The 27,357-nt window shown below is 55.1% G+C and overlaps 2 protein-coding genes across 2 annotated transcripts; one reads left to right on the top strand and one right to left on the bottom strand.

Annotated features, from left to right (window-relative positions):
- The first annotated feature begins 197 nt into the window (after positions 1-197).
- Positions 198-15,816, top strand: MYLK2 (myosin light chain kinase 2). The gene is made up of 13 exons (XM_003273499.4): positions 198-264; positions 369-468; positions 961-1,381; positions 2,274-2,572; positions 4,313-4,418; positions 5,097-5,190; positions 7,448-7,557; positions 7,640-7,781; positions 11,952-12,022; positions 12,145-12,273; positions 12,838-12,990; positions 13,139-13,271; positions 14,851-15,816. The coding sequence occupies exons 2-13, from the start codon at positions 417-419 to the stop codon at positions 14,929-14,931; spliced, it is 1,791 nt and encodes a 596-aa protein (XP_003273547.1). The 5' UTR covers positions 198-264; positions 369-416; the 3' UTR covers positions 14,932-15,816.
- Positions 15,817-25,439: 9,623 nt separating this feature from the next.
- Positions 25,440-26,753, bottom strand: FOXS1 (forkhead box S1). The gene has a single exon (XM_030825986.1). The coding sequence runs from the start codon at positions 26,680-26,682 to the stop codon at positions 25,690-25,692; it is 993 nt and encodes a 330-aa protein (XP_030681846.1). The 5' UTR covers positions 26,683-26,753; the 3' UTR covers positions 25,440-25,689.
- Positions 26,754-27,357: the final 604 nt, after the last annotated feature.

Here is a 27,357-nt window from a genome sequence, read left to right as displayed (position 1 = left end):
TCTTGTTCCAACATCATTCTCCCCCCAGTCGGGCCATGGGAAGAATGCTGTGTCCTCTGAACGGGGGCCAAGAGTGACAGGTGGTGGCAGTCCTAGCTGCATGGCCCCTGGTGTAAGAGATCCTCTCCTCCGTCCCCGCCTCCACTGCCCACACCCCTGCCTCCGCCTCTGCCCACCCAGCCCAATCCTTTACAACTGCCCAGGACTGCTCCTGAGCAGCCGCTGGGAGACAGACGGCCACCAGGTTGCCCTTCTCTGCTCCAGGTACCTCTCTCCCCTCAGTTAGCAGGCCTCGGCTTCCTGTCTCACTGCAGCCAGACAAGAGGGGAAATTGGACAGCCTGACACACCCCGCTCTTGTTTCTGCAGCTAGAAAGACTTGAGTTAGACAAGCAGCAGCACACGCCTCCTTACCTCATGGCGACAGAAAATGGAGCAGTTGAGCTGGGAATTCAGAACCCGTCAACAGGTGCCAAGCTGGGGCAGGAGATGGAGGGAGGAGCTTGGGAAGGGGGGTTTTGAATCCAGGGCTGGGCAGGTTCCTCAGTGGGAGTTCTGTGCCCCAGCCTTCTTTGCATGGTGCATGGGGGACCCAGAAATCAGAGGAATCTCTGGCTAGGGTTGGGCTGCTGGGTCCAGGGCCTGTATGAAGCCCTTCCTGGAGAGACCAGGAAAATGTGAAGCCATCAGGGATGGCTGCTGGGGATGCACCTAAACAGGGCAAGGATGATGGGGGCCACCAAGGCCCACCCAAAGGGCTGGAAGCCTCCCATAAAGGCCCTCCAAGGCCGTGGCAGCTCATCTCTAGGGGCCATCAAGTGGCCCCAGAGACTCAGTGGGACAAGCATTTGCAAGTTGTTGCCTGGGTGGGAACCTGGGCCCAGAGCTGGTCTCTGCCCAGCCTGGGTGGGAGGGAAGGAAAGGAGGGTGGATCCTGATGGGTGTCTCACCTCCTTTGCAGACAAGGCACCTAAAGGTCCCGCAGGTGAAAGACCCCTGGGTGCAGGGAAAGACCCTGGCCCCCCAGACCCAAAGAAAGCTCATGATCCACCCACCCTGAAGAAAGATGCCAAAGCCCCTGCCTCAGAGAAAGGGGATGGTACCCTGGCCCAACCCTCAACTAGCAGCCAAGGCCCCAAAGGAGAGGGTGACAGGGGTGGGGGGCCCGCGGAGGGCAGTGCTGGGCCCCCAGCAGCCCTGCCCCAGCAGACTGCGACGCCCCAGACCAGTGTCAAGAAGCCCAAGGCTGAGCAGGGAGCCTCAGGCAGCCGGGATCCTGGAGAGCCCAGGGTGGGCAAGAAGGCAGCAGAGGGCCAAGCAGCAGCCAGGAGGGGCTCACCTGCCTTTCTGCATAGCCCCAGCTGTCCCGCCATCATCTCCAGGTGAATATCCCCTCCTGGGAGTGGGGAGGGGTCCTGTGGCTCTATCCCTAGGGGTCCTGCTTAATTCTCTTGTCTTAGGCATGGTTGTCATCACATTCAGTGCTGGGGAGGGTAGTTCTGACATTCAGTTTCCTCTGTCCTGCGAATTGCCTCTACCGCCTTGTCCCCTGCAGAAACCAGAATCCTGCCATAATTCATACAAGGCTGGAATAAGAGAGACCCTCAAAGACCGCCTAGGTTGAACATATCTTCTCTAGGCTTCTGGGGTCTGGAGTTCCCCTTACTCCATGGGCTTGGGTCTAGCCAAGGGCAGGATTGAGATGTCAGGCAGAAAGGCTAAAGGTGTCAGGCAAAAGGCTGTGTATTTCCTAGGACATCCAGCGTTTTCCTGTTCTTCTTAATATAATTATTGTTAAGATATGAAAAGATGACTAATAACCAGATGGGAGGATCATTGATAATATTTTCATAACCATAATATAGCACATGTGTGATGCAATCAGTTATACTTACCTGAATGCTAATGAGGTCATTAATGATATATTGTAAACCACAATAATAACATTTACCATATTACTTTGCTAATTATGTGTTAATTATATCACAACAGATTTTATGAATCAAGAGCTACATAACTCCCTAGTTGTATCCACATGATGATGAAGCATATCAACAATCCTATTAATAGTTATTAATGATGTATTAGTATGTTGGTAGTCAAGATAATGACCACAGCCATGAACATCCCTCAATTTTGTACCAAGTGAATTTGGCTGTATTACACCCTGCATTTGGGGTGGGGTTGGATTACCTCTGCAGATTGCATTGAGACTTGCCTGACACCACAGGCTGTGGCCGCTGAGGGCTTCACCTCTGTGTTCTCACCTTCTAGTTCTGAGAAGCTGCTGGCCAAGAAGCCCCCAAGTGAGGCATCAGAGCTCACCTTTGAAGGGGTGCCCATGACCCACAGCCCCACGGATCCCAGGCCAGCCAAGGCAGAAGAGGGAAAGAACATCCTGGCAGAGAGCCAGAAGGAAGTGGGAGAGAAAACCCCAGGCCAGGCTGGCCAGGCTAAGGTGCAAGGGGACACCTCGAGGGGGATCGAGTTCCAGGCTGTTCCCTCAGAGAAATCCGAGGTGGGGCAGGCCCTCTGTCTCACAGCCAGGGAGGAGGACTGCTTCCAGATTTTGGGTAGGCCAGGGGCAGGTGGGGGCTGGGGCTGCCCTGGGGCCAGAGGGAGGGAAGGGGGCTGTCAGTCCCAAGTCTCCCTATTCGGAGGTCTGAACTGCCCTGAGCCAAGCCTTACCCAGGCCCATTCATCTAAGGGTCACACAACTCCAGAAAGTATTCCTTTTTTAACGTATATTTATTCATTTGTTTGTTTGTTTTAAAAGATAGGGTCTTGCTATGTTGCCCAGGCTGGCTTCAAACTCCCAGCCTCAAGTGATCCTCCGGCCTTGGCCTCCCGAGTAGCTGGGACTACAGGCGTGTACAACCATACCTGGCTTTTTTCAATCTTATTTTTTTTAATTTATTTTTATTTTTAAGTTTAGTATTCCCTTTTGATAGATGGGAAAAAGAAGGCTCAGAAAAGGGAAAATGAAGTGCCCAAAAATATCCAGTGAAGACAGGATTTGAACCTGTCAGGCCACCCAGACTCCAGAACTCACTTTTGACTTTTTTCTACTTTGACTAAAATGAGGTTAAAAAAAAGAAAAATCAGGCAGATTATTGGAGCAACACAAACTCGCTGGGCAATGGAATTTGGAGTCAATCTGTAGAAGGGCTCAAATGCCAGGCTTAGTAGCTAAACTGTATAGTGTGGTGGGGTCATGGGAGCTATAGAGAGCTCGTGAGCTGAGGAGCACAGGTGCCTGTGTGTGGGAGCAGTGACCAAGGAAGCTGGGCATGTGCAATGGGGCAGGACTGTGGAGTGGCCTTCATTGATGATCAGACAAGCAGCCTGTGGCTTGTTCGTGGGCTGCAGAGAGCACTGAGTGTGGGTGAGCTTGGCCAGCAGGTGAATAGGGAAAGGGCCTGGGCAGGGGTGCGGCAGGGCTGGGGGTGGGGTGAGATGGGGTCAGGAGAACCCAGAGTGTCCTGACACCCCCCTGCCTCCAGGCTGAAGTGCCCTGGGAGACCCGCCAACCTGCCTGGTGAGCGGCACCGTGCCACCCAGACAGGGTGGGAGGACCTGGCGGCTGGGCGGCAGCCAGGAGCCCTGCCTCCGCCCCTAGCAGCCGCAGAGACCTCCGTCCCGCCCCGAAATCGCATCCTAGGGTGACAGGATCTGAACCACCTCCAAAGGCCGTCTGATTTATTACCAGCCCGGCTTCCCTGCCGCCTCTTACTATTTATAAAGCGGTTTCCATTCCTGGTGACAGCCTGCCGGCCTGCCAGCCTTCAGGGCGAGCGGTTCCCCACACTTGCCGCTAGGTGGCGATCTCTCCCCACCAAACAGCCCGGTCCCCGGTCCCGCCCCGCCATGGGCTGTCTGGCCAGATTGCGGTGTTATTAGGATGGCGGGTGGACAGGTCCCACCACCTACCCCATTATTCAGACATAGCAACCCCACTGCCTGGCATTCCGCTTTATAGCTGCTGTGTTTGATTGTTTTTGGTGGAAATGCAGATAGCTTGGGATGGAGTCCTTGTGTCTTATAATGCAGAGGGTCCAAAAAGTCCAAGCCCCCATCCCGTTTGTTCTGCCAGGAGAAACTGGTCCTCCCTGATAGGAGTGTTGTGTTGGTGGCAGAACTGACATTGGAAACTGGTCCCCATAGCCCCTATCCTGGAGCCAGGTGTTCCCCAGGTATCACTTGGTGAACTTAATTTCCCTAGATGGGGCCCAGGCCAGAAGGAGGGGGTGGTGCCAAGGGGAATCCTCAGCAGCCCCTGGCACTGACCATGAGGGCTGTGCTCTGTCCCCCAGATGATTGCCCGCCACCCCCGGCCCCCTTCCCTCACCGCATGGTGGAGCTGAGGACCGGGAATGTCAGCAGTGAATTCAGTATGAACTCCAAGGAGGCGCTCGGAGGGTGAGATCTGGGACCCCAGCTGGGCACTCATGGACAGAGAGCCCACCAGGCTCCTGTGGCTTCACATTTTCCCTGTGCAAGGCCCAGGCACACCCCGCTGAGACATGGCCACGTGGACACATTCACCTCTGTGTGGGACACACTGTGTGCAGCTGTCACATGCTGATGTGCACTCAGTGTTGCTGTCACTTACTCAGACGCACCGGCAGCCATTCAGTGCTTCCGTAGGAAATACACAGCATTTTTCTGTCTGTCTCAGCTCCAGGCACCACACTGACCCCCTCATGGTGATTCCTGCTTTGTAAAAAGCCCTGACTCAGTCTTATACCTCTGCAGATCCTCCCTCTGCCTGAAGGTGCCCTCCCCGCCCCCCCCCCGGGGCCCAGGGCCTGCCTGCCCTAAACCTCTAAGGGTCGCATCCCAGGGCCATCCTCCCTACACGCCTGCCCTTCCTGTGCACGTGGTCTGTGTGGTTCAAAGCACCTGCTTCAGCCATTGTCCTGGCAGAACAGCTCACAGCTTCAGGAGGGAGTCAGGGCTGGCTGGGGTGAGTGCTCCCGTCTCACCAAAGGGGATCCAGAGGCACCACTGGGTCTGGGACCAAGTTAGGAACAGAGCAGAGGATGCCACTGACCCTGGTGGGCTCTGGGGTCCCCTCACAGCCTCTTCTCTTTCCAGTGGCAAGTTTGGGGCAGTCTGTACCTGCATGGAGAAAGCCACAGGCCTCAAGCTGGCAGCCAAAGTCATCAAGAAACAGACTCCCAAAGACAAGGTAGTGAGGTGGGGGGGTGGCTGCTGCCCAGGACGGGGAGGGGATCCTTGGAGTGGGCACCTCTCGCCTCCCTCCACCAGCGCTGCTGAACCTGGGGCCTGGTATGGGAGTTTGTTGCAGTGAAAATACTACACAGATAGATGGATGGACAGCCCTGCAGCAGGGGCCTGAGGACCTTACCCATAACCAGATACTTCAGTTAGTGAACTTATCTGGGGACTTCCCCTTTTAGGCATGGGATATTCATGCCCTCTGGTTCAATTCAACAAACACTGATGAGTGTGAGCTCTGGGCCAGGCCCTGTGCTGGGCACTGGGGGTCTGAGAGTGAAGTGGGTGTGGTCCCCACCCTCAGGGAGCTGACGCCAAGGTAAACAAGCCTGGCCTAGAGCTTTGCCTCTAGCACCCACGGCCTGGGCTGGGTTCAGAGGAGGCCACGAGCAGTGTTTGTTGAAGGAAAGAAAGGATGCAGGCAGGTAGAGTGAGGGAGTCTGCTGTGTGAGGAGGTAATAGCAACCTCGTGTGACCACAGCTGTCACTCAGGGAAACTGCGGGGTAGCATGTGGGGGTTCAAGAGAGCTTCTGACTCAGGCCGAGGGGTCAGGGAAGCTTCCTGGACCAGCTGCCTTTTGAGTGAGGGCTTTGAGGAGACGTTCCAGTGGAGAAGGCAGGGGCAGAGTTTCAGGCAGAGGGGACTATGGGATGAAAGGCTCGAGGGCCAGAGATAGCAGAAGGTGCTGTGGAGTGAGGTTCTGGGCATCCCAGGCAGAAACCGCAGTGTGGGCACAGGCCCGATCCCAGTGAAAGCGTGAGAAGCAGCTCTAGTCGCTGCAGCCCTGGGTCCCCATTATGGCTCTAAGCACACTGGAAGGAGTGCATTTTCTATGTGACAACGTCCTCTTTCGTCTCTTCCACTTACAGGGCCTGGGTCCGTATTATTGTCTTCTAGGTCCCAGGCCTCTGTCATAGGCTCTGGCTCAGCATAGATGTTCAGTACCTACCTGTGGCTCAATTAACTGGAGCCAGTTATCAGTTGATAATTATTGAGCACTTCTCCTCTGTCATTCACTGGGTCAGGGGCTGGGGAAATGTCAGTGAACTAAAAACACCCCTGCCCTCATGGGCTGACATGCTAGAGTGGAGGGAGAGACAACCAAAACATAAAGCAAAAAAAAAAAAAAAAAAAAAAAGAAAGAAAAAAGAAAAGAAGGCATGGCATCAGGTACTGAGAAGTGCTAGGAGGGAAAATAAAGCCAGGTAAGGTAGAGGGGGTACAGGGCTGATGGGGGCCCTTTTAGATAGGGAGGTGAGATCAGTCCTCCCTGAGAAAGAGGTATGTGAGGTGAGACCTGAAGGAAGGGGTGGGTAAAGGCAGAAGGGGAGCCATTCTGGCAGTGAAACAAGGGTTAGTGTTTAACCACTGGATCTGGGTAGGGCAGGTGTGGAGAGAGGCCCGATTTACAGCATTTGCCATTTCTCATGGCGTAAGTATTCCTATTATAGCCGATATATCAGCCTACTGATGTGACAGCTGGCTTGCGACTTTCTGAAAGTGACAAATAATGGTGTCTTAAACTAGGAAGGCAGTGGTGGAGGAGGTGCGAATGATTGGATGTATAATCTAGCTTGAAGGTAGACGATGCTGAAGAGTTGGGTTGGAGGGGGGGTGTGAGGGTGCGAGAGTAAGGGAAGAACTTAGGATGGCTCGTAACTTTTTGTCCTGCACCCTTGGGCAAAGCATGGGGGTACTTTTGCTGCCAGGCAAGCCGAGAACAACTCACTTGTGGGGAAGGGATGATGTCTAGGGTCTAATTTTGGACATGATAGATTTGAGATGTCTATTAGACAACTAAGGCAAGTAGACAGTTGGAGATATTGGAGTCTAGAATTCAATGGAGTGCTCAGAGGTTGAGATGTATATTTGGAAATTGATGACTTTGGATAAAATGTAAAGTCATGAGACTTTATGCGGATGCCCAAGGAGAGAGCAGAGAGAGGGAAGCGGTGAGGGGGGAGGATGGAGCCCTCGGCATGCCAGTACTCAGGAGAAGAGCCGGCAGAAGGAAGATGTCCCAGCAGGCATGACTTGGAGTGGTGAGGACCACAGATGTGGGGGTGGGGGAGAGAGGAGAGGCAAGGAAGAGGCTGAGTAGTGATCCAGGCAAGGCTAGCAGGCCTGGTCAAGAGTGTGGGTATGGAGGGTGGGTGGTAGGGAGTGATGGTGCCCAGCTGGTACCCTTGACTTCCCTGGTCCCCAGGAAATGGTGTTGCTGGAGATTGAGGTCATGAACCAGCTGAACCACCGCAATCTGATCCAGCTCTATGCAGCCATCGAGACTCCACATGAGATCGTCCTGTTCATGGAGTAGTGAGTGCCCGAAGTAGTGGTAGGGGCTGGGTGGGGGTACCAGCAGGTGCGGAGCAAGCCGTGAAGGTGTCTGTGCACACAGCATCGAGGGCGGAGAGCTCTTCGAGAGGATTGTGGATGAGGACTACCATCTGACCGAGGTGGACACCATGGTGTTTGTCAGGCAGATCTGTGATGGGATCCTCTTCATGCACAAGATGAGGGTTTTGCACCTGGACCTCAAGGTACCAGACTGGGGCCTCCTGGGAAGGGTCAGGGGCAGTGTCCGACCCCCGAGATCAGTGCTGTCACCAGCCATCCCTCTGCCCTCCCATCCCTCCCTCTCTTCCTTCATCCATCCTTCCCTTCATAGATTCAGAAAGGGTTTATGGAATACTTACCAAGTGCCAGGAGCCAGGGGCACAGCAAAGAGAGAGAGGGAAAAAAAAAAAAAAGACATGGTACCAGCTTTCATGGAACTTCTAATCTAGTACTAAGTATTTGTTGAAAGGGCCTTTTGCAGTCCTGTGAGCCCCAAGCTCAGTGTGTCACACAGACAAGTGGCTAATAGGTGTTGCAATAGCACCTGCCTCAGCGTTGGCCCATGATAGGTACTATGAGTGTCTGATCATTTATTCAAAATCAACAAATATTTCTTGAGGGCCTACTTTATGCCAGGCATTGCTCTAGGTGGTGGACATCCTGTGGTGAACCAAACAGATAAAAATCCCTGCATTCTTGGAGCTCTCAAGTAAGTATAGTGTCAGTATGGCAATGTGCATGAGGTAGGCGCTAACAAAAATGTTTCATGAAAGAATATTGATACCCTTCTTCTTTTTTTTGAGATAGAGTCTCACTCTGTTGCCCAGACTGGAGTGCAATGGCGTGATCTTGGCTCACTGCAACCTCCGCCTCCTGGGTTCAAGCGATTCTCCTGCTTCAGCCTCCTGAGTAGCTGGGATTACAGGCACCCGCCACCATGCCCGGCTAATTTTTGTAGTTTTAGTAGAGACGGGATTTCACCATGTTGGCCAGGCTGATCTTGAACTCCAGACCTCAAGTGATCCACCCACCTCAGCCTCCCAAAGTGCTGAGATTACAGACATGAGCCACTGTGCCCAGCCTGATATCCCTCTTCTGACCTTGTTCAGTACCATGCACATAGTAGGTCAGGAAGAGTAGATACGCTTTTTTTTTTTTTTTTTTTTGAGACAGAGAGTCTTGGTCTGTTGGCCAGGCTGGAGTGCAGTGGTATGATCTTGGCTTACTGCAACCTCTGTCTCCTGGGCTCAAGCAATTCTTTTGCCTTAGCCTCCCAAGTAGCTGGGATTACAGGCGTGTGCCACCACGCCCGGCTAATTTTTTTTTTTTTTTGAGATGAAGTCTTGCTGTGTCGCCCAGGCTGGAGTGCAGTGGTGCAATCTCGGCTCACTGCAAGCTCCACCTCCTGGGTTCACGCCATTCTCCTGCCTCAGCCCCCGGAGTAGCTGGGACTACAGGCGCCCGCCACCACACCTGGCTAATTTTTTTGTATTTTTAGTAGAGATGGGCTTTCACCGTGGTCTCGATCTCCTGACCTCGTGATCCGCCCGCCTCGGCCTCCCAAAGTGCTGGGATTACAAGCATGAGCCACCGCGCCCGGCCACGCCCAGCTAATTTTTGTATTTTTAGTAGAGACGGGGTTTTGCCATGCTGGCCAGGCTGGTCTTGAACTCCTGACCTCAGGTGATCTGCCTGCCTCAGCCTCCCAAAGTGCTGGGATTACAGGTGTGAGCCACCGTGCCTGGCCACAGATAGGTGTATACATTGCAGCAACTCCAGTCAGTTGTCAGTAGCTGTCCGGAGCTCAGTGTGGAGCTCTGGGTGTGGAGCAGGCAAGGGCAGCAGGAGTGCAGGGGGTTGGCAGTCCTCATGGCAGGTGTTAATGCTGTGGGTTAAGTGGCAGGACATGGACTCTTAATGTGGAGGCGCGTGAGCACCCATCAGCAAAGTGGATGGTATTTTCATTCATTCATTCCATAAGCATATGCTGGGTACGTTCCTTAATTCATTCGATAAGCACGTGCTGGGTACCTGCTCCTGGAAAGCCCTGTGCTAGGCATAGGGACTATGAAGGAAATGGTCCCTGTCTCATGGAGCCTCCAGGGGAAACAGACATTCATAAAACAATTACTAACTAAATAGGTCATTTTAAGCAATGAAAAGTGTACGAGAAAATACACGAGAGTAATGAGGAATTGCACTGGGTGAAATTGAAGTCAGCACGGGTCTGAAGCAGGCAGGGAGATGCTGTTGCTGCCTCTAACACCTGTCCCAGTCTTGCTCTGTGCCCAACACTGAGTGAGGGTGCCATCTGCCCAACAGCCCCCTGGGTTAGGTGTGTTAATATCACTGCCACTGACAGAGGAGGACACAAACAGGGTGAGGAGGTGGGTTTCAGTGGGGCCAGAGTGGATGCAGGGAATTTAGAGGCTGATGGAGTAAGTAAGCCAGGAGAGAGATGCCAGGGGCTTGAGCCAGAGTGGCAGTGGGAGAGGGGAGGGAAAGGGGCCAGATGGAGGATACATTTTGGAAATAGAGCCAATCTGATGTGCTGAGGGTTTGCATGTGTCAGGGTTTGGAAAAGAAAGGATCAAGGGTGAGTCCTGAGTTACTGGACAGATGGTGGCCCCTTCACTGAACTGGGGGCAGTTGGTGCCTGCATGATGACATTGGAAGCCTGCCTTTCCCTTGTGAAGGCTAATTTCTTTGGGGTAGAATAGGGTCCCCCAATTAAAATGCAGTGCTCTGGGAAGAAGCTCAGTCGTGAGCCTCTGTATCCTAAAATGTGTTTTTTTCAGGATAACAATACGTTTTTCATCAAAAAAGTGTTTCACGGTCAGGCAGGCTGAGTGCACCCCAGCCCACAGGCCATGTCCTGGGTCTCTTGGCTGCAGGGCTTCTGAGGGCCTCCTGTGTGTAGATGGAGAATCTCTGAAAGGAGATTTGAGTCTGCTTCATTTCCCCAAATGCTTGTACCCTGGGACCCTTCTTTTCTTTCCTATTTTGTGGGACACCAGGCCAAGCTATTAAAATCATTAGTATCTGCTCTGAGTGAATCTATCAGTTGTAAAAGTGCCTTCAGAAAGCGTCTCATTAGAGGACTTGAGTCAAATGTCCACAGAGCCCAGACAAATAACAAATACATGTTGAATGGGAGGGATCGGGGGGTGGTGGCGACCATGGGAGAGTTGGAGGACGTTTGTCTCATCTCAGGCTGTCAGTGGCAACTTGCTCCAAGGCATATGGCCCATGTGGCCAGGGCTTCCGGTGTTTCAGGAGGTGCTGGAATTCCGGGTTTTTGTGCAAAATCTCCTGCCTTTGAACCATTGTTAACTTAAAAATGTTTATACCCTGCAACCTCAGATTAGTCCTGTGTCCTTGTGTGATAGGAAGAGGAAACGGAGGCCCAGAGTGGAGAGGAACTGGGCTTACAGTAGCGTCATCCATGTGTTAACTTGGCTGAGCCCCTACTGGGTGCCTTTGTTAGACCCTGAGGGTGGGACCCAGGAGGCCAGGAGAAGACAATCCCTGGCCTGGAAGAGCCAACCTCGTAGTGTTATATTCACCCCAGAGTGCAGGATCAGTGGTGGTGGCGGAACATCACAAGGCCAGTGCTGGAGTCAGTCATGCGTTCATTTCCTGGCTCCATCGCTTACTTGCTGGGCGACTGTGGCCAAGTCACTTCTGTGTCTGAGCCTCAGCTTTCTCAGCTGCCAAATGGGAATGGACGGTAATAGTACCTCAATGTCACAGTTTCATCTCAAGGTAACAGTGTGTGCCTCCTAGATCTTTGGGAAGGACTGGGGAGCTAAAGTGAGAAAGTGAGTGGACCAGGCCTGACGTTTTGTAGCTCGTCATCCTCACTAACTGGGGAGACAAGAGTAGCACATCTTCCGGCCACCCTGGAGTGGTGTGAAGCCCTGTGTTCCCAAGAGGCTTCCTCTCAGGAACTGAGCTGGCATCTTCTTTCTCTGCTCTCTGGAGCTTCATGTATCTGGTGGTGGTCCTGCACTGGTCCCCCAGCCCGGGGGCGGGGATAGTGGGCTGTCATGCCTCCTCTCCACAGGCTTCTGTTTCCCCATCCTCAGAACTGCTAGAATGTGGTGTTCTTTCATGGCCTTAGATGGCGGGAAATCACACCTGAACCCATCACGGCAGGTCCTGTGCTTCAAGGCCTCGCATAAGCCCCTCTTGGGGGACTTGCCTCAAGATCTCTCTGAGCCCAGAGCAGGCAGGGCTGGAGGGTCTCTGGCAGCTGCCCACTCTGGCAGCTTGGGCCTCTGCCTCAGGGAGCCTGGGGTTTACATGGGCCTGGTGGGAGAGGGAGGGTGAGCTGGTCAGAGGCCAACCCAGGCCACCCCCTTTCTCCTCAGCCAGAGAACATCCTGTGTGTCAACACCACCGGGCATTTGGTGAAGATCATTGACTTCGGCCTGGCACGGAGGTACCACCCGGGTGGGTGGGGAGGGCAAGACAAGCCTCTGAGTTGGCAGGGGACAGGAGTGGGTGGAGGGGGCATGGGTATAGGCCCGGAGCTGTGCTCTGAGCCCTTGGTCTCACCCCCAGGTATAACCCCAACGAGAAGCTGAAGGTGAACTTTGGGACCCCAGAGTTCCTGTCACCTGAGGTGGTGAATTATGACCAAATCTCCGATAAGACAGACATGTGGAGTATGGGGGTGATCACCTACATGCTGTGAGCTCCGATGCGGGCTGTGTTTATGGGGTTGGTGGGGCATGGGGGCGAGCGGCCGAGGCCAAGATTGGCCCTAGGGTCTTGGTAAGGTGGTCCCACCTCCCCTATCCCTCAGTCAGGGGTTTGCTGGGGTTGGGAGTGCTAGGGAGAACAGGAAAGGGGAATGTGGTGCCCATTTTATAGATGGAAAAACCAAGGTCCCTATAAAGGCATAGCATCTGGACAGCAGATCTCGGATGACCTGGGGCAGGCAGAGGGGCAGTGGACATTTCCTATGTGCTCACCACATACCTTGCACTCGTCATTCCTCATCTTCACTGTCACCTGGGAAGCTGGGATGTTTATGCCCATTTTACAGATGAGAAGAGTGAGGCTCAGAGAGGGGAGGTGACTTACCCAAAGTCACTCAGCCAGATTCAAACCCAGGTCTGTCCCACGAGAGGCTGGGGGTCTTTTCAGCACACGGTGCTGCCTCCTAGGATCTGCCCATGTTCCCTACCCCTCTGCAGGTGACTCAGCACCTCCAATCTCACCTCCCTGCCCCCTGCTATCCCCTCCCTCTAGGCTGAGCGGCCTCTCCCCCTTCCTGGGAGATGATGACACAGAGACCCTAAACAACGTTCTATCTGGCAACTGGTACTTTGACGAAGAGACCTTTGAGGCCGTATCAGACGAGGCCAAAGACTTTGTCTCCAACCTCATCGTCAAGGACCAGAGGTGAGGCTCACCCCAGAACCTGAACCGTATGTGTGCAAACTTAGTGTGTCTGAGTGCCGGCAGGGCGGAAGCCAGGTAGAAAGGCCAGCTGAGCCCCTGGGGCCTCACAAGCATGCAGCCCACCGTCAGCATGCTGCCTCTCCCCCAGGGCCCGGATGAGCGCTGCCCAGTGTCTCGCCCACCCCTGGCTCAACAACCTGGCGGAGAAAGCCAAGCGCTGTAACCGACGCCTTAAGTCCCAGATCTTGCTTAAGAAATACCTCATGAAGAGGCGTTGGAAGGTACCGCTGGATTCGGGGTGGGGAGGGAGGGCTTTCTAGTGGGAAGAGCTCCTGGTGCCAGATCCCAGCCTCCACCGTCCCTGCCTTGGCAGGTTCTGTTGACCAGGCTGGGCCCTGTCTGGAAGACAGGGTTGACTTTTTTGTTTTTGCCCTGGGCTGTCTTCTGTCCTAGAGTGGAGACCTCCACCCAGCCTTCCACCCAGCCCCACCCATCTGGGGCTCTGGCTTCCCTCCTTCATTTTTCAAATATTTCTTGAGCGTCTACTACTTATAGGCATTGGGATATAGGAGTGGACAAAAGAGACAAAGATCTCAGTCTTTGTGGACTTACTTTTGGTGAGAGGTGGGGTATTTTCTATCTTTATTTTCTCTTTCAATACAGTCTTGCTCTGTCACCCAGGCTGGGGTACAGTGGCGTGATCTCAGCCCACTGCAACCTCTGCCTCCCGGGTTCAAGCAATTCTCCTGCCTCAGCCTTCCAAGTAGCTGGGATTGCAGGTGCCCGCCACCACACCTGGCTAATTTTTGTATTTTTAGTGGAGACGGGGTTTCACCATGTTGGCCAGGCTGGTCTTGAACTCCTGACCTTGTGATCCACCCGCCTTGGCCTCCCAAAGTGCTGGGATTACAGGCGTGAGCCACTGTGCCTGGCTGAGGTGGGGCATTTTCTAGAGCCCTGGGGAAATAGGCAGGGTTAAAGAGGGCTTTAGAAAAAAAATAAGGGCCTCCTGCCAGGGAGAGGTTGTACTTTTATTTTTATTTTTTTTTAGAGACAGGGTCTCACTCTGCCTCCCCAGCTGGAGTGCAGTGGCGCTATCATGGCTCACTGTAGTCTTGACCTTCTGGGCTCAAGTGATCCTCTCCTTTGGCCTCCTGAATAGCTGGGACCACAGACATATGCCACCACATCCAGTTAATATTTTTAAAATATTTTTGTGGAGATGAAGTCTTGCCATGTTGCTCAGGCAAGCAATCCTCCCGCCTCGGCCTCTCGAAGTGTTGGGATTACAGGTGTGAGCCACTATGCCCGGCCTGCACTTCTAAATAGGGGGGTCAGGAAGGGCTCACTGAGAAGCATGTGAACAAAGACCTGAAGGTGGGGAGGGGTGAGCCATGCCAATACTGGCAGAAGAGTATTCCAGGCAGAGGGAGTAGCCAGTGCAAAGGCCCTGAGGCAGAGGTGTGGTTGGAGAGTTTGAGGAACAGGTAGGAGGCCAGTATGGATGAAGTGGAGTGAGCAAGGAGGTAAGGAATGAAGTCAGAGAGGAAGAGGGGGACAGGAGGTGGAGGGACTCATCAGCCATGGCAAGGGGTTTATCTTTTACTTGGAGCAAAACTGGAGCCATGGGAGTGTTTGGAGCAGAGCGGTCCTCGGTTCAGGTCTGGCTGACCTATCCGTTGAGTGAGGGGACTCCTGGACAATACAGTGTCATGGCGCCTCCCGTGGCCGTTTTGGGCACTGCACCTTCCCTAGCCTGTGACCCTCCTGGACTGAAGGGGACTTACAGGATGCTCAGACACCCTGCAGCTGCCCCCCTGCCCTGGTGTTGACTGGGACTCCCTCTCTTCTGCCCTCTAGAAAAACTTCATTGCTGTCAGCGCTGCCAACCGCTTCAAGAAGATCAGCAGCTCGGGGGCACTGATGGCTCTGGGGGTCTGAGCCCTGGGCACAGCTGAGGCCTGGACGCAGCCACACAGTGGCTGGGGCTGAGGCCACACAGCCCAGAAGGCCAGAGAAGGCAGCCAGATCCCCAGGGCAGCCTCGCCAGGACAAGGCTGTGCCAGGCTGGGAGGCTCGGGGCTCCCCACGCCCCCATGCAGTGACCGCTTCCCCGATGTGAGCCGCCTCGGAGTGTGGCCTGGATCCATCCTGCTAGCGCCTCCCCAGACAGGGCTCCAGCCTGTCAGCCACACCCCAGACTCCAGGCCCCCATTGAAGCCGCTCCCGGTTCCCTCCCCAGCTCCCCGTCTTTGAACTGCCGCCGCCGTGGTGACCCCTGCTTTGCCCCACTGGGAGCGTCCTCAGCCTGGGCCTGCTCCTAGCTGGAGTGCCACGGCTGGGGGTCTCAGCATGTAGGGCTTCTGTGATTGTGGATGGGAGGCTCCTGGCAGGGCAGAAAGGCCGCAACGCTGATTCCTAAGGCCCAGCTGCCAGGGGAGACAGAGCAGGCTTTGTGAGAGAGGACCTCCATGCCCCCACCGCCTCCCCACTCCCAGCAGATAAGGCCGAGCCCACACCATCTGGCCCAGGCTGGCCCCCACCCACCTTCCTTGCGACCACCAACACACAGGAACTCTGTGTGAGAGAGAGGGCGCCCAGCCCAGGCCTGGTGGAGGGGGAGGGGAGAAGCCAAGGGACACAGGAGACCACCCCTGAGCTTGCCTCAGGGCCAAGCCGGCCCAACCCAACCACTCAGGGCCCCCATCTTGGGGGTCACCCATGGCCTCAGATGATGGGGTCAGCAGGCCCAGGAGAAGTAGGAAGGCCATGGGGCAGCCCCCAATCTGCTCTCAGCTTGTGCCTTGTAAATAAATGTACAGGTTGAATGTGGCCTCCTTCCCTCTGTGTATGCCTGCACTGGTGTGAGGTTGCTGATGACCACAGTTCACTGAGCACCTACTGTGTGCCGGACACTTTAGCAATATCCGTCAGCTCACAGTTTGGTGGTTCATGCAGGCTCAGGTGCCAGTCTGCCCAGCACATGATGTGGGCAGGTGGCTTCTGCACGTTGTGCCTCAGTATCCTCACCTGTGAAAGGGAGGTCACAGCAACAGCCTACACCGGGTGTGTGATTTCTGTGTGCCCAGCTTTACTTAAAGCGCCTGTGCTGTGTTAACTCATTCACTCCTCACAGCAAGGTTACGAGGCAGGATTGATTGATTGACTGATTGATTTATGATGGAGTCTCACTCTGTCGCCCAGGCTGGAGTACAGTGGTGTGATCTTGGCTCACTGCATGCAACCTCCACCTCCCGGCTCCAGGTGATTCTCATGAGGCAGGTATTATTATTCCTGTTTTACAGAGGGAGAAACTGAGCCAGAGAGAGTGGGCAGCGCTAGGATCTACCTCATAGGGTGGGGCCGTGGCTGCAGCATCAGTCAGACTGAGGTAAGGCACTTAGGGCTGTGCTCGGCCCAGGGAACGATAATGTTCTTATCCTTACTCCACGTATGAAGAAACTGAGGCTCAGAGGAGAGAAGGAACTTGAATGCCACTCAACAAGTCAGGGACCAGGGCTTGAAAGGAACTTTTTTGTCTCCCAGAGCAAGGCTCTGCCCATGCGTTCACTCTGCCTCTCACCAGGACAGGGTGTAAGCAGAGAGTCCGGTCTCCAGGTGGAGGCCAGGTCTGGCAGGCCTGCGATGCCTTTGCTGGGTTTACAATGAGGGCCTCAGGGGAGAGGACTGTTCTCTGATTTTTCCCAGTGGCCACGGCCACCTCACCACAGGCCAGCAGTGAGGGGCAGGGGAGGCTCCATCTGGGGGCAGCCCAGAGGGCAAGAGAGCTGAGCCCTGATAGAGTGCAGCCTCTCTGGCTGTGAGGATGACTGAGAAGTGGGACTGGCCTATGGGAACAGAGAGGTTCCAGCAGGAAGAGCAGAGACAGCAGTTGACATGCATCGAGCACCTGCCAGCTGCTGGCCCTGGGCGCCGCATTGTGTTGATGATCACATCGGCTGCACACGGTGACTCTGCGAGGTGTTGTGTCCATTTCTCAGAGTGGGGAGCCAAGCCTCAGAGAGGTTCAGCCACTTGCTGAGGGCCACATAATCAGTGGCAGAGCCAGGATTTGTACCCAGATGGTCTGGGCCCAGAGCCCCTGCTCTTCACCACTGCCTGCCTCCTGGGAAACCTTAGGCTTGCCCTCGGACAGAAACCTTGACAGTTCATCCCATCCCTCTCCTGCCTCCATGAACACTGGTCCTCACTGCGATCCCCGCTCTGTTTGAGCCGGGGAGTTCAGAGTCCGGTTGCAGCAGTATCACTTGGGGTGGTGAATGGGTGACTCTGAGGCCTGAGCCTGACTCTTAGTCTGGGGCTTGGGGGGCCTGGGGAACCTGGGTTGGGCTCTTGGTGGGAGGTGTGCTTATGGGCAGGGCCCCTAGGGCTGTGGATTCCTGCCTGCCTGCCTGTCCGCCACCTGCCAGCTGGGCCAGGCCTGTGGTTTCCTCTGAGTGGTTTTCTCGGCCTCGCTGGCCCCCACCCAGGCTGAGCCTCGGCCACACAGCATGTTGATGAGGGATGAGTCACCACCGTGGGGGGAGGGAAGGAAATGAAGTCCAGCCACAGCAGAGATCCAGGGCCTGGATCCAGCTGGGGAAACCGAGGCCAAGATGGGGAAGGTCCCTCATCAGAGACAGTAACAGCTGGAACTAGAACCCAGGACTCCTGACTCCCAGTGCAAGCCTCAGTTTCCCCTTCTGTAATATGAAGTTGGTAACCTCAGCTCTTTTCTCCTCTGCCACTCCTAGGGCCATTGTGACAGTTGAGAGACGGGATGGGGTGCTCATGCACCATATTTTACAGGTGAAATAAACAGGTTCAGAGAGGGAAAGTGACTTGGCCAAGGCCACACAGCAAATTAACATGTCCTGTGCAAGAAGCCCATTCAGAACCCAGCTCCACCCCTTTCCAGGAGCACACCTTAGAAAGCTCTTTATGGTTCATCAGGTGCTTCCTTTGGGCCTCCCCTGGTCCCCAGAGGCAGAGAGTATAGATTCGATAATATGGATGGGGAAATGTGGGTTCAGAGAGACCTTGTTCCCACTGAGGGCCACGGAGCACACTCAGGGCAAAGCTGCAGCCACGGTCCCTGTGGAGAGCTGGGTCTGCCTCTCTGCAGGCTCAGGCCCCAGCCCCATTGCTTTCAGGAACACTCCCATCCCTGGCAGCTACAAGGAAGAAAGATTTTTCATGCTAGGAGCTGCCCTAATGGAGGGAGGGAGCCCATAGCTGGTTTGGGACTGCCAAGCTGGACCAGGACTGAGCAAAGGTTCCCAGGGCATCAGTTCTCTGGGTGTCAGGCTGAGCTTCCCTGCCCCTTGCATGGTTTGCTGTGCCCACCACAGGCACCAGGGCCATGGGCCCCTCCTGCTCAGTGTCCATCTCAACGCTGATGCTGTGTTCTTCCCCTGCAAGGCACTTCTGTGCCTGGGCTTCCCCTGAACGGGGTCCTGGGCCCTCTTTGTGAGCTAAGAAGTGTTAACACTGTCAATGGGAGCGCTCCTCCCAGTTGGTCCCACCCCAGAGAGCTTTCCTCCAAGACCATTTCCTGCCTCAGGGCCTTAGCCAGGCCCACAGTGACCACCCCCCATGGATCTGGAAGCCACTAAGGCCACATCTGGTTTGGATTACATCAGGGCTGGTGACGCTGCCTTTTCCTGTCTGAGTCCAGTGGCCTTGAATTGCGCTGGCCACCTTGGACCCAACAAGGCAGTGGTGGGTAAAGATTCAGCCAGTGATAGGGCTGTGCTGAGGGCATGGAGGAGCCAGGGCTGTCCTGAAGGATGCGCCCACCTGGACCATCTCCTACCTATGAAGCTACCTATGCACCTGTTTCTTCCTTCATGTTAATGGGTAATATTTATTGGCCACCAGGCACTATACCAAGTGATTCCCATCAATTAACTTATTTTGTCCCCACCCTATGAGTAGGTATTTTCATTATCAACATTTCACAGATGAGGAAACTGAGGCACAAGGAGTGTATGGACAAGTCCATGGGCTCCCAGCTGATGAAAAGGGGAATCAGGATGTGAGGCAGGCCATCTGACTTCCCACACAGCAACCACTTCACAACCATTTGTTGAGCCCAGCTCTGGGCCTGGCCCCCAGCGAGAGCCTGGGGATGAATGAGTCATGGCCCTTGCCCATGGGGAGCTCACAGCCTCTGGAACCCCAGTGGGAGGATGGGGATCAGGGTGAAGCTGGAAGGAATCTCATGAAACCATGAGAACAGGAAGGAGACACTAACCCCTATTCTTTTCTCTTCAGTGGGAGTCACACCTAAGCTGAGGGCACACAAGGAGCAGGGCTTTTCCAGACAGAGAGTGAGGAGGGTGTTCCAGGCAGAGGGGACTGCTGTCCAGAGACTTGGAGCTGAGTATAAGCTCATCTTGGAGCAGGCCAGTAGGGCTTTTGCATCAGATGAAGCAGGAAATAGGTCTGGAGAAGTTAGCAGGAGCCCGAATGGCAGGCTGACCTGGGACAATGGGGAGCTGTGGAAGGGAGGTCAGAGATCCTTGCTTACAAAGGATCCCTGCAGCCAGGGAGGTCAGTGAATGGGGGAGAGAGGCTGGAGGTAGGGACACCTGGTGGAGGCTGAGCCATGTGTGCTTGAGAGGCTGTTAAGAACTGTGGGGAGGAGATGGGGGAGATGCCACTAGAGAGATAGGCTGATGACAGAGAGATTGGGTTCCAGGTCAGACAGAACAGGGTTCATACCTACTTATTTGCCCTCCCTGAGCCTCAGTTTCCTGTCTGTAAAATGGGGTAAGAATCATACCTGCTTTCCAGAATAATGAGAAAGTTACATGGGATCTGTAGGTGGAGCCTGGTACAGGCTACTGAGCTTATGTTTGTTTCACAACTGTTTCTCCGGCCCCGGCTATGTTCCAGACACTGCCCTAGGTGCTGGAGACAAGCAATGAATAGACAAAAATTCCTGGCCTGGTGAAGCTTCATGCCAGTGGGGGAGACACACTGAATGGCAATAATGAATTTAGAATGTGTTAGTAGTGGGGGAAATGGGGAATGTGGCCAGGCAGGGCTTCTCTGAGGATATTTGAACAGAAACTGGAGGATATGAGGGAGTGAAGCCTGTGGACATTCATGGAAGATAAGGCAGAGCCAGTGTACAGGCTGCTTGGAGTGAGTGAGGGGGAAGGAAGGAGGAGCTGGGGCCAGACCACAGTGGCCCTCGCCTGTTAACGAAACAGGGAGCCTTGTTGGGGGGGTCTTTGAGAATTTTTTTTTTTTTTGAGACAGAGTCTTGCTCCATCGCCCAGGCTGGAGTGCAGTGGCGTGATCTCAGCTCACTGCAACTCTGCCTCCTGGGTTCAAGTGATTCTCCTGCCTCAGCCTCCTGAGTAGCTGGGATTACAGGCGCCTGCCACCATGTCCAGCTAATTTTTTGTGTTTTTAGTAGAGACGGGGTTTCACTATGTTGGCCAGGCTGATCTCAAACTCCTGACCTCAGGTAATCCACCAGCCTTGGCCTCCCAAAGTGCTGGGATAATAGGCGTGAGCCACCGCGCCCAGCCTTGAGATTTAATTCATGGCAAATTAATGAATGGTGACCATGACTCCATCCATCCACTCCTAAACCTTTTAGACTACTACTATGTGCTAGTCATTGAGTTAGGGAAGATGACAAAACGCATAAGGCAGACCCAACCCTTGGCCCCTGAAGTTTACATTCTAAGGCAGAGACACAATAAAACGTGAGTACATGCGCACATGCGTAATTCTACATTGCAGCAGATGCTATGTCAGCAACATAAATGGGATGCAGAGGGAGAATAATCTGGGGGCATCCAATTAGATGAGGAAGTGCAGGAAGGCTTCTCAGAGAAGGTGATGTGATGTGGGTCGTGGATGTAGGGAGGCAGCCAGTGGGGGCAAAGGGAACAGCCGCTGCAAAGGCCTAGAGATGGAAAAGAAACTCACGGGGAGGCGAGTGTCCTAAGGGAGTGGGAAGGTCAGCCCTCTCTTGTTTGTATTCTCAGGGCAACCTCAAAACTGGCCCTGAGGGCTGTGGTCAAGAGGAGGCAGCCCTGGTCTTTCCGGAGACACCAGGCTGGGTTCTGGCTGACAGTGGCCTGTTTTTAGCCATGGAACCGTTTCCTTCTGCCCCACCAGCTGCCTCCCTGAGTCATCACCTAGTACCAGAAGGGTGGGAACAAGAGATTAGGCACTTCTGGACCTGTGGAGATGTGGGTTTTGCCCTGTGTGAAGGGAGAGATGGACAGGACTATGCTGAGGGCATGAGGTCCTCCAATGGAGTTGTTTTATTAATTCTAATTTCATTCCTGTTGACTGAATTGTACAGGTAGTGTGCAGGACAAGGCTTCCCACACACCAGTCCTGGGGACTGGAATCATTGCTCCCATTTTACAGATGAGGAAACTGAGACTCAGAGAGGTAAATCCACTTGCTCAAGGTCACACAGGAAGGAAGTGAAGATGCCAGGAACTGAGTCAAAAGCCTTGTCTGTGTAACAGTCCTTCCTCCCCCTAAATCCTGTCCTCCTGCCTCCACAGCAGCTAGACACTCCTCTGGGGCATAAATCAGGTTAAGGGAGACATGTCCAGTACCCAAATACCTATTTATTGTACTTAACAAACATTTTGTTTTTTTTTTTTTGAGACAGAGTCTCACTCTGTCGCTCAGGCTGGAGTGCAGTGGCGTGATCTCAACTCACAGCAACCTCTGCCTCCCAGGTTCAAGTGATCCTCCTGCCTCAGCCTCTCGAGTAGCTGAGCCTACAGGCATGTGCCACCAAACCCGGCTAATTTTTGTATTTTTTGTAGAGACAGGGTTGTACCCTATTGGCCAGGCTGGTCTTAAACTCCTGACCTCAAGTGATCCTCCCGCCTTGGCCTCCCAAAGTGCTGGGATTACAGGCGTGAACCACCGTGCCCGGCCAACAAATACTGATATTGTAGCTGCCATGTGCCAGACCCTGTTCTAAGCACTTTGCCAATATTAACTCATGTAATCCTCACAATAACATCATGGGGGTAGGTACCCTCTAGACCACATTTTACAGATGGGGGAAACCCAGAAAGGGGAAGCAACTTGCCCAAGGTCATACAGTTAGGACGTGGCGCCTGGTCTATGGGTGGATGGAAGTCTGGGTGTGGAAGGGATGTTTTGGCTGAGGCCTGGATTCCTGGATTGCATACTCTCCCAGCAGGCGGCATGCCAGGCTGGCCGACAGAACCTCCCGGCTTTTTCTCATCACTGTGGCAGCCTTGCAGGGCCCTGCCCTCCAAGGGAGAGGGTCTCCTTCCCCTCAGCCAAGGCACTGTCTGGGGTGTGGGCAGGAGTGTCTAACTCTGGGCCATGGAATGTCATAAACCAGGGAAGGAAGGGGGCTGGCGGAGAGCAGGCTGGAGATAAGGCATCGGGGAGGAGGGGCTGGCTGAGAAGGCCAGCCTTGTGGGTGGGTGAGGGTGGCCTCCCCAGGGGCCAGGAGTCCTCTCCTCTCTTGGGAGAACAAAGGCCGAGGCCCAGCAGGTGAAGCTTCCTAACGGTCTTTCAAAGCTGCCACACTTTTGTGGGAAGGGGCCGGCCACCTGGAAAGGCAGTGGGCTCCCGGTTCCAGGAACCCCATGTGATGTCGACCATTTTAATGTAGAGAGGATTCAGAAATCGGGCAGGAGATGCCCTTCCGGCTCTGATATTCCAGGAATCTGAGTTGCTATGATTAAAAACTCTGGAAGATTCTGAAATACTCATTTCAGATTCTGATTCTCCCATTTTAGGATTTGATTTGTCTAACTCTGTAAGGGTCTCAATATCCTTTTTTGCTCTCACCTGCTAAAGAGGAGGAATGGGGACTGGGATTCCCTCCTAGAGACGGACACGCTTCCTATGAGGAGGGTCCTTGGTCCAATGAGATGGCCCCATCCCTCCCCTCCAGAGCTACATTAAGGCATCAGAGGGGGTGCCATGGATGGGTTGAGAAGCGGCTCTGCTCCTTTCTTGCCATGTGACCCTGGGCATGTCACCTATCTTCTCTGGCCTTGGTCTCTCCATCTGTGCCAAGGGGCTCTATCTGGGTCAACAGAGGCATTCACTGTCCCTGCAACCCCTGTCCAGATGAGGGTGGTCAGGTGGGAGCCGGAGGTGAATGTTGGTCATGGAAAGAATGTGAAGGCAGGAGGCCCTATGGGTGGGGTCCCTGGGCTGGGCAGCTAGCCAAGGGTGCATGAGATCATGGTGTCTCCTTGCCCAGCACCTCCAGAGAAGGGACCTCCTCCAGGCCATCCCCCAGGTCAGATCTGTTCCTGGGACTCAGACCCTGAGTCAGGCTGCCCTTCCCCCACAACCACTGGGCAAAGGGAGTGAAACGCAGAGAGGTGGGCGCTGGTCCAGGCTCATATAGTGAGTCCAAGGCATGCGCTGAGTCCGGGGTCCTGCTTAGGGGGTTGGGGCTGAGGGGGCCTGTCTTCACTTCATGACTATGTCGGAGGCCAGAGAGAGATGTGCAGAGGGGGCTCTGAGCCTGCATGTGGGCGACCCTTTCACACATTCCCCCAGGGCAAGGGATGAGCAGGAGACTCAGCCTCCTTCTCCACAAGTCCCCACCCTAGTGCAGAGCTAAACCTCCTTGGTTCAGAGGGATGCTGGGGAATGCGGCGGCAGAGGCCTGGGCTCCCCCAGCCCAGCTGGCTTCCCACCCTCCTAGTAGCTCAGAACCCAGGCTGGGAAGGGACTGGGGTCACCAGGGCTCCACAGGAATGTGCAACGGGAACAGCGCCCAGCAGAGGCCTCCTTCCCTGACCCAACTGAGAAAGAACTCTTACCCCTTTGAATCTGTCTGTCTCTGCCTCTGCAGGGTCTGTCTTTCTGTATCTCTCTCTTTCTCTGTCATATACACACACGCAGCCTGAGACACACTGATTCACACAGGCACACACCGTGGTACAGACTCACACAAGAACCTCCTTCCCCCTCCTCACCATGCCCTGCACACAGAGGGCCTTTCCTCTCCCCTCTGCCCCGTGAAGCTGCCCATAGGAGGCTGCACAGACCTTTGCTCCTTCTCCCCATTGTTTGATGGGTTCCGGGCTGGGGTTCAGCAGGCATGGTGGGGAGGGGCCCCACAGCTGGCCTGGCGTTTTCCCAGCCCCTCTCACCCTGCAGGTCCCCCTCCACCCCAGCTCTGAGACTGTGGGAACCAGACAGTTCGGGCTGTCCAGCCGGGCTCGCTTCCTCCCAGGCCCCAGGGGACCTGTCAGGGGAGGAGGGAGCAGCAAAGGCTGAAGTCCTCAGGGCTGCCTGGGCAAGGGAAGGCCTCTGGAGGGCACAGGGCTGCCTGCCCAAGAAGGGGTCTCCAGCCCCCTGGATGTAACCTCGTGGGACATAAGACCCTCTAGACCACATACCAAAAACCAGAATGAGAGTGCCCCAGCATCCCTCCCTCCTCTCCCTATGCCCATGATCCAGATAGGAGGACTGAGGCTCTGGGGAGGAAGCCATTCGCCTCTGCTCCTCCAGTGCTGGGGTCTGTGAGGACAGCAATGTTTCAGATTCCTTCTCTGTTCCTCTAACGAGGACCCAGAATATCCCCATTTCTCCTACTTCCTTGAGAAGGGGTAGTTAGAGAAGGTCAAAGGTCAGGACTCAGTCACTTCTGAATGGTACCTAGGACAGTCACAGACCATGCTGCTGGCCCCAAGAAATGCCATCTTAAAGAGTCACCAGAGGACCTCAGGGAGCTGGAGCCTCAGGGAAGCTCCCCCATTAATGTGGGAAGTCCAAACAGGGGGTAGGTGCTGCCTTTTGAACCCTGGGTGCCCTGTCTGCACAATGGGTAAGGGGTGCCTTTCTAGCCCTGGCCTTCCAGGATTGCAGCAAAGCCCTCCCACCTCTGGGGGCCACCACCAGCTCTGCCCTGACCCTCTTCTCCACCCCTGTGTCCTCACTCAAGCTGCAGGTCAGAGGCTGGAGGGTTGAGCCACACAGATGTGGTTTTGATTTACCCTCTGCCACCCATTTGCCATCTGGAGTTGGAGCTGGTGAGCCTGTTTCCACCACTGTAAACGGGGCCAACCTTCCAAATCACACAGGTGAGATGATATATACAAGCCCGGCACAGGATCAGTGTCACAAATTATCAGGGTTATGACGACTGCACCTATGCAGGCTGTTAAGTCCCAGCATCTGAGACTGGAGAATCAGTCCCTCAGGCCAGCCCAGCCTTGCCCCTGCCCAGTCTCTCCCTTGCCTGTATCCTTCTCTCCCTGCTCCCCATTCCCTACCTCCCCTTCCTCTCCCTTTCTAGGAAACTCCCTGAGAAAGTCCCCAGCAGGAGAAAACCTCATGTGAGACATTCCCACCCGGGGTCTCTGCCCCCACTGCACAACCCCACAGCCACAGCCACCCCCACATACAAGCAGGCACCCTGGCCCTCAGCCCCCAGCCATCAGGCAAGCTGACCCTCATCATCACATTGCTTTATTGGCCCTGAGAGCCACAGAGTAAATCCCAAGAGGCCCCGCTTCCCCTCACCCCCAAGTTTGTCCGGAGGCCCCAGGGGCCTGGCTGAGCACTGCTTCAATCCTGGCTTTCTGTGTGGTTGTCCTTGGCCCACCAGGGCTGGGTCCTTCGAGAGTTCTCCAGGTCCTAGAGCCAGGCTCAGCCCGGAGCGTGAGGGACCTGCAGGGACTGCCCGAGACGAGGCTGCCTTTACTCAAAGAAGAACATTCCTGGCGTCCGGTATAGGCAGGGTGTCAGCCCCAATGGGTAGCCGGAGCCTCCCTGGACAGGGAAGCCACCTGCAACCCAGGGTTCCTTGTGGTCAGCTGGCAGGGGCAGTGGGGCCCGGAGTGAGGCTGGAGGGGTGGGTGGTGCAGGGGAGGGGGCTGCTGAGGACAAGAGGTGCTCAAGGCCTGGGTCAGCCCCCATGCAAAAATTCAGTGCCTGCAGCCGACACTGGTAGCTGCTCCCGATGCCTGCTTCCGGGGACAAGACGGGTGTAGGTGCCTTATTAAAACTCTCAGCCTCCGAGAAGCTGGCAGGAAAGCCAAACGCTGGGCATGAGGAAGATGAGGTGGCCACGGGGAGCTCCCCTGGGCATGCAGGCTTGGGCGTGGAAATCTCTTTGGGCTCCGTGGGTGGCTGAGGCCTGCCATCAGTGGTTGCTGGGCACATACTGGCTGGCATGGCCCCCACCAGACCCCCAAAGCTTAGGCCCTTGGGGTCTGGCAGCTCTGGTGGGAATGAGCACTGCCTGCCGGTCGTGGCTCTGGGGACTCCTGGGTCCTGGCTGGTCGCCCTGAGGGGTCCACGGCGTGCCTTGGCGGGGCCCCGGGTGCCCTCAGCACCTGTCCGCCGGGTGAAGCGGCGGCGGCGGCGTAGGAAGCTGCCGTGCTCAAACATGTCGTGGCAGTCAGGGTCCAGCGTCCAGTAGCTGCCCTTGCCTGGCTTGCGGTCATCGCGGGGCACCTTGACAAAGCACTCGTTGAGTGACAGGTTGTGGCGGATGCTGTTCTGCCAGCCAGGCCGGTTGTGGCGGTAGAAGGCGAAGCGGCCCATGATGTAGCGGTAGATGCCACTGAGGGTGGCCCGCTGCCCTGGCGAGCTCTGGATGGCCATAGCAATAAGGGCGATGTAGCTGTAGGGAGGCTTGGTTGGCTCAGTTGTGGGGGCCCCGGGCCCGGGCAGAGGCTGTTGCTGCATGCTGGCCGGGCTGGCCGGGCTGCCGGGACCTGCTGGGTCAGGCTCAGTGTCCAGGGCTGGCGTCTGGAACAGCCTGCCCAGGCTGGTTAAAAGGTCCACTGGCCCAGCCTCCCAGCCTGGAAAGGCAAAAAGGGGTGGGTCTGCTGAGCCATCTTCCCCTCCTCCCTCACCCCACTCCCACAAGGCCCAAGAGAGGCGGGCAGGAGAGGCCAGTAGTGGGAAGCCGAGCAGCTGCCAGGGATGAGGAGGTGGGAAGGAAGGGACTGAGACCCTCAGCCCACGTGTGCTGGGTGGTGGTGGCTGGGGAGGGACAGGATGTGAAACCGAGCGGGACAGAGACAAAAACAAAATGAGGCAGAGTCAGAAACATATGAAACAGAGACAGGGAAAGAAGAGAGACAGAGACAGAGAGAGGTAGAGACATCACAAGAGGGAGAAGGAGAGACAAAGATAAGACAGAGGCAGACACAACGGACAGAGACACACAGAGCCTCTCAGACACTCACAGAGAGACACACACACAGACATACACGTACAGACACACAGAGACACACAGACATACATGTACAGACACACAGAGACACACAGACATACACGTACAGACACACAGAGACACACAGACATACACGTACAGACACACAGATACACACAGACATACACGTACAGACACACAGA

Source organism: Nomascus leucogenys, chromosome 13 (genome assembly GCF_006542625.1).
Source record: "Nomascus leucogenys isolate Asia chromosome 13, Asia_NLE_v1, whole genome shotgun sequence".
Lineage (NCBI taxonomy): Eukaryota > Metazoa > Chordata > Mammalia > Primates > Hylobatidae > Nomascus > Nomascus leucogenys.
Note: the sequence above shows the minus strand (reverse complement) of the source record. Positions and strands in the feature narration are given on the sequence as shown.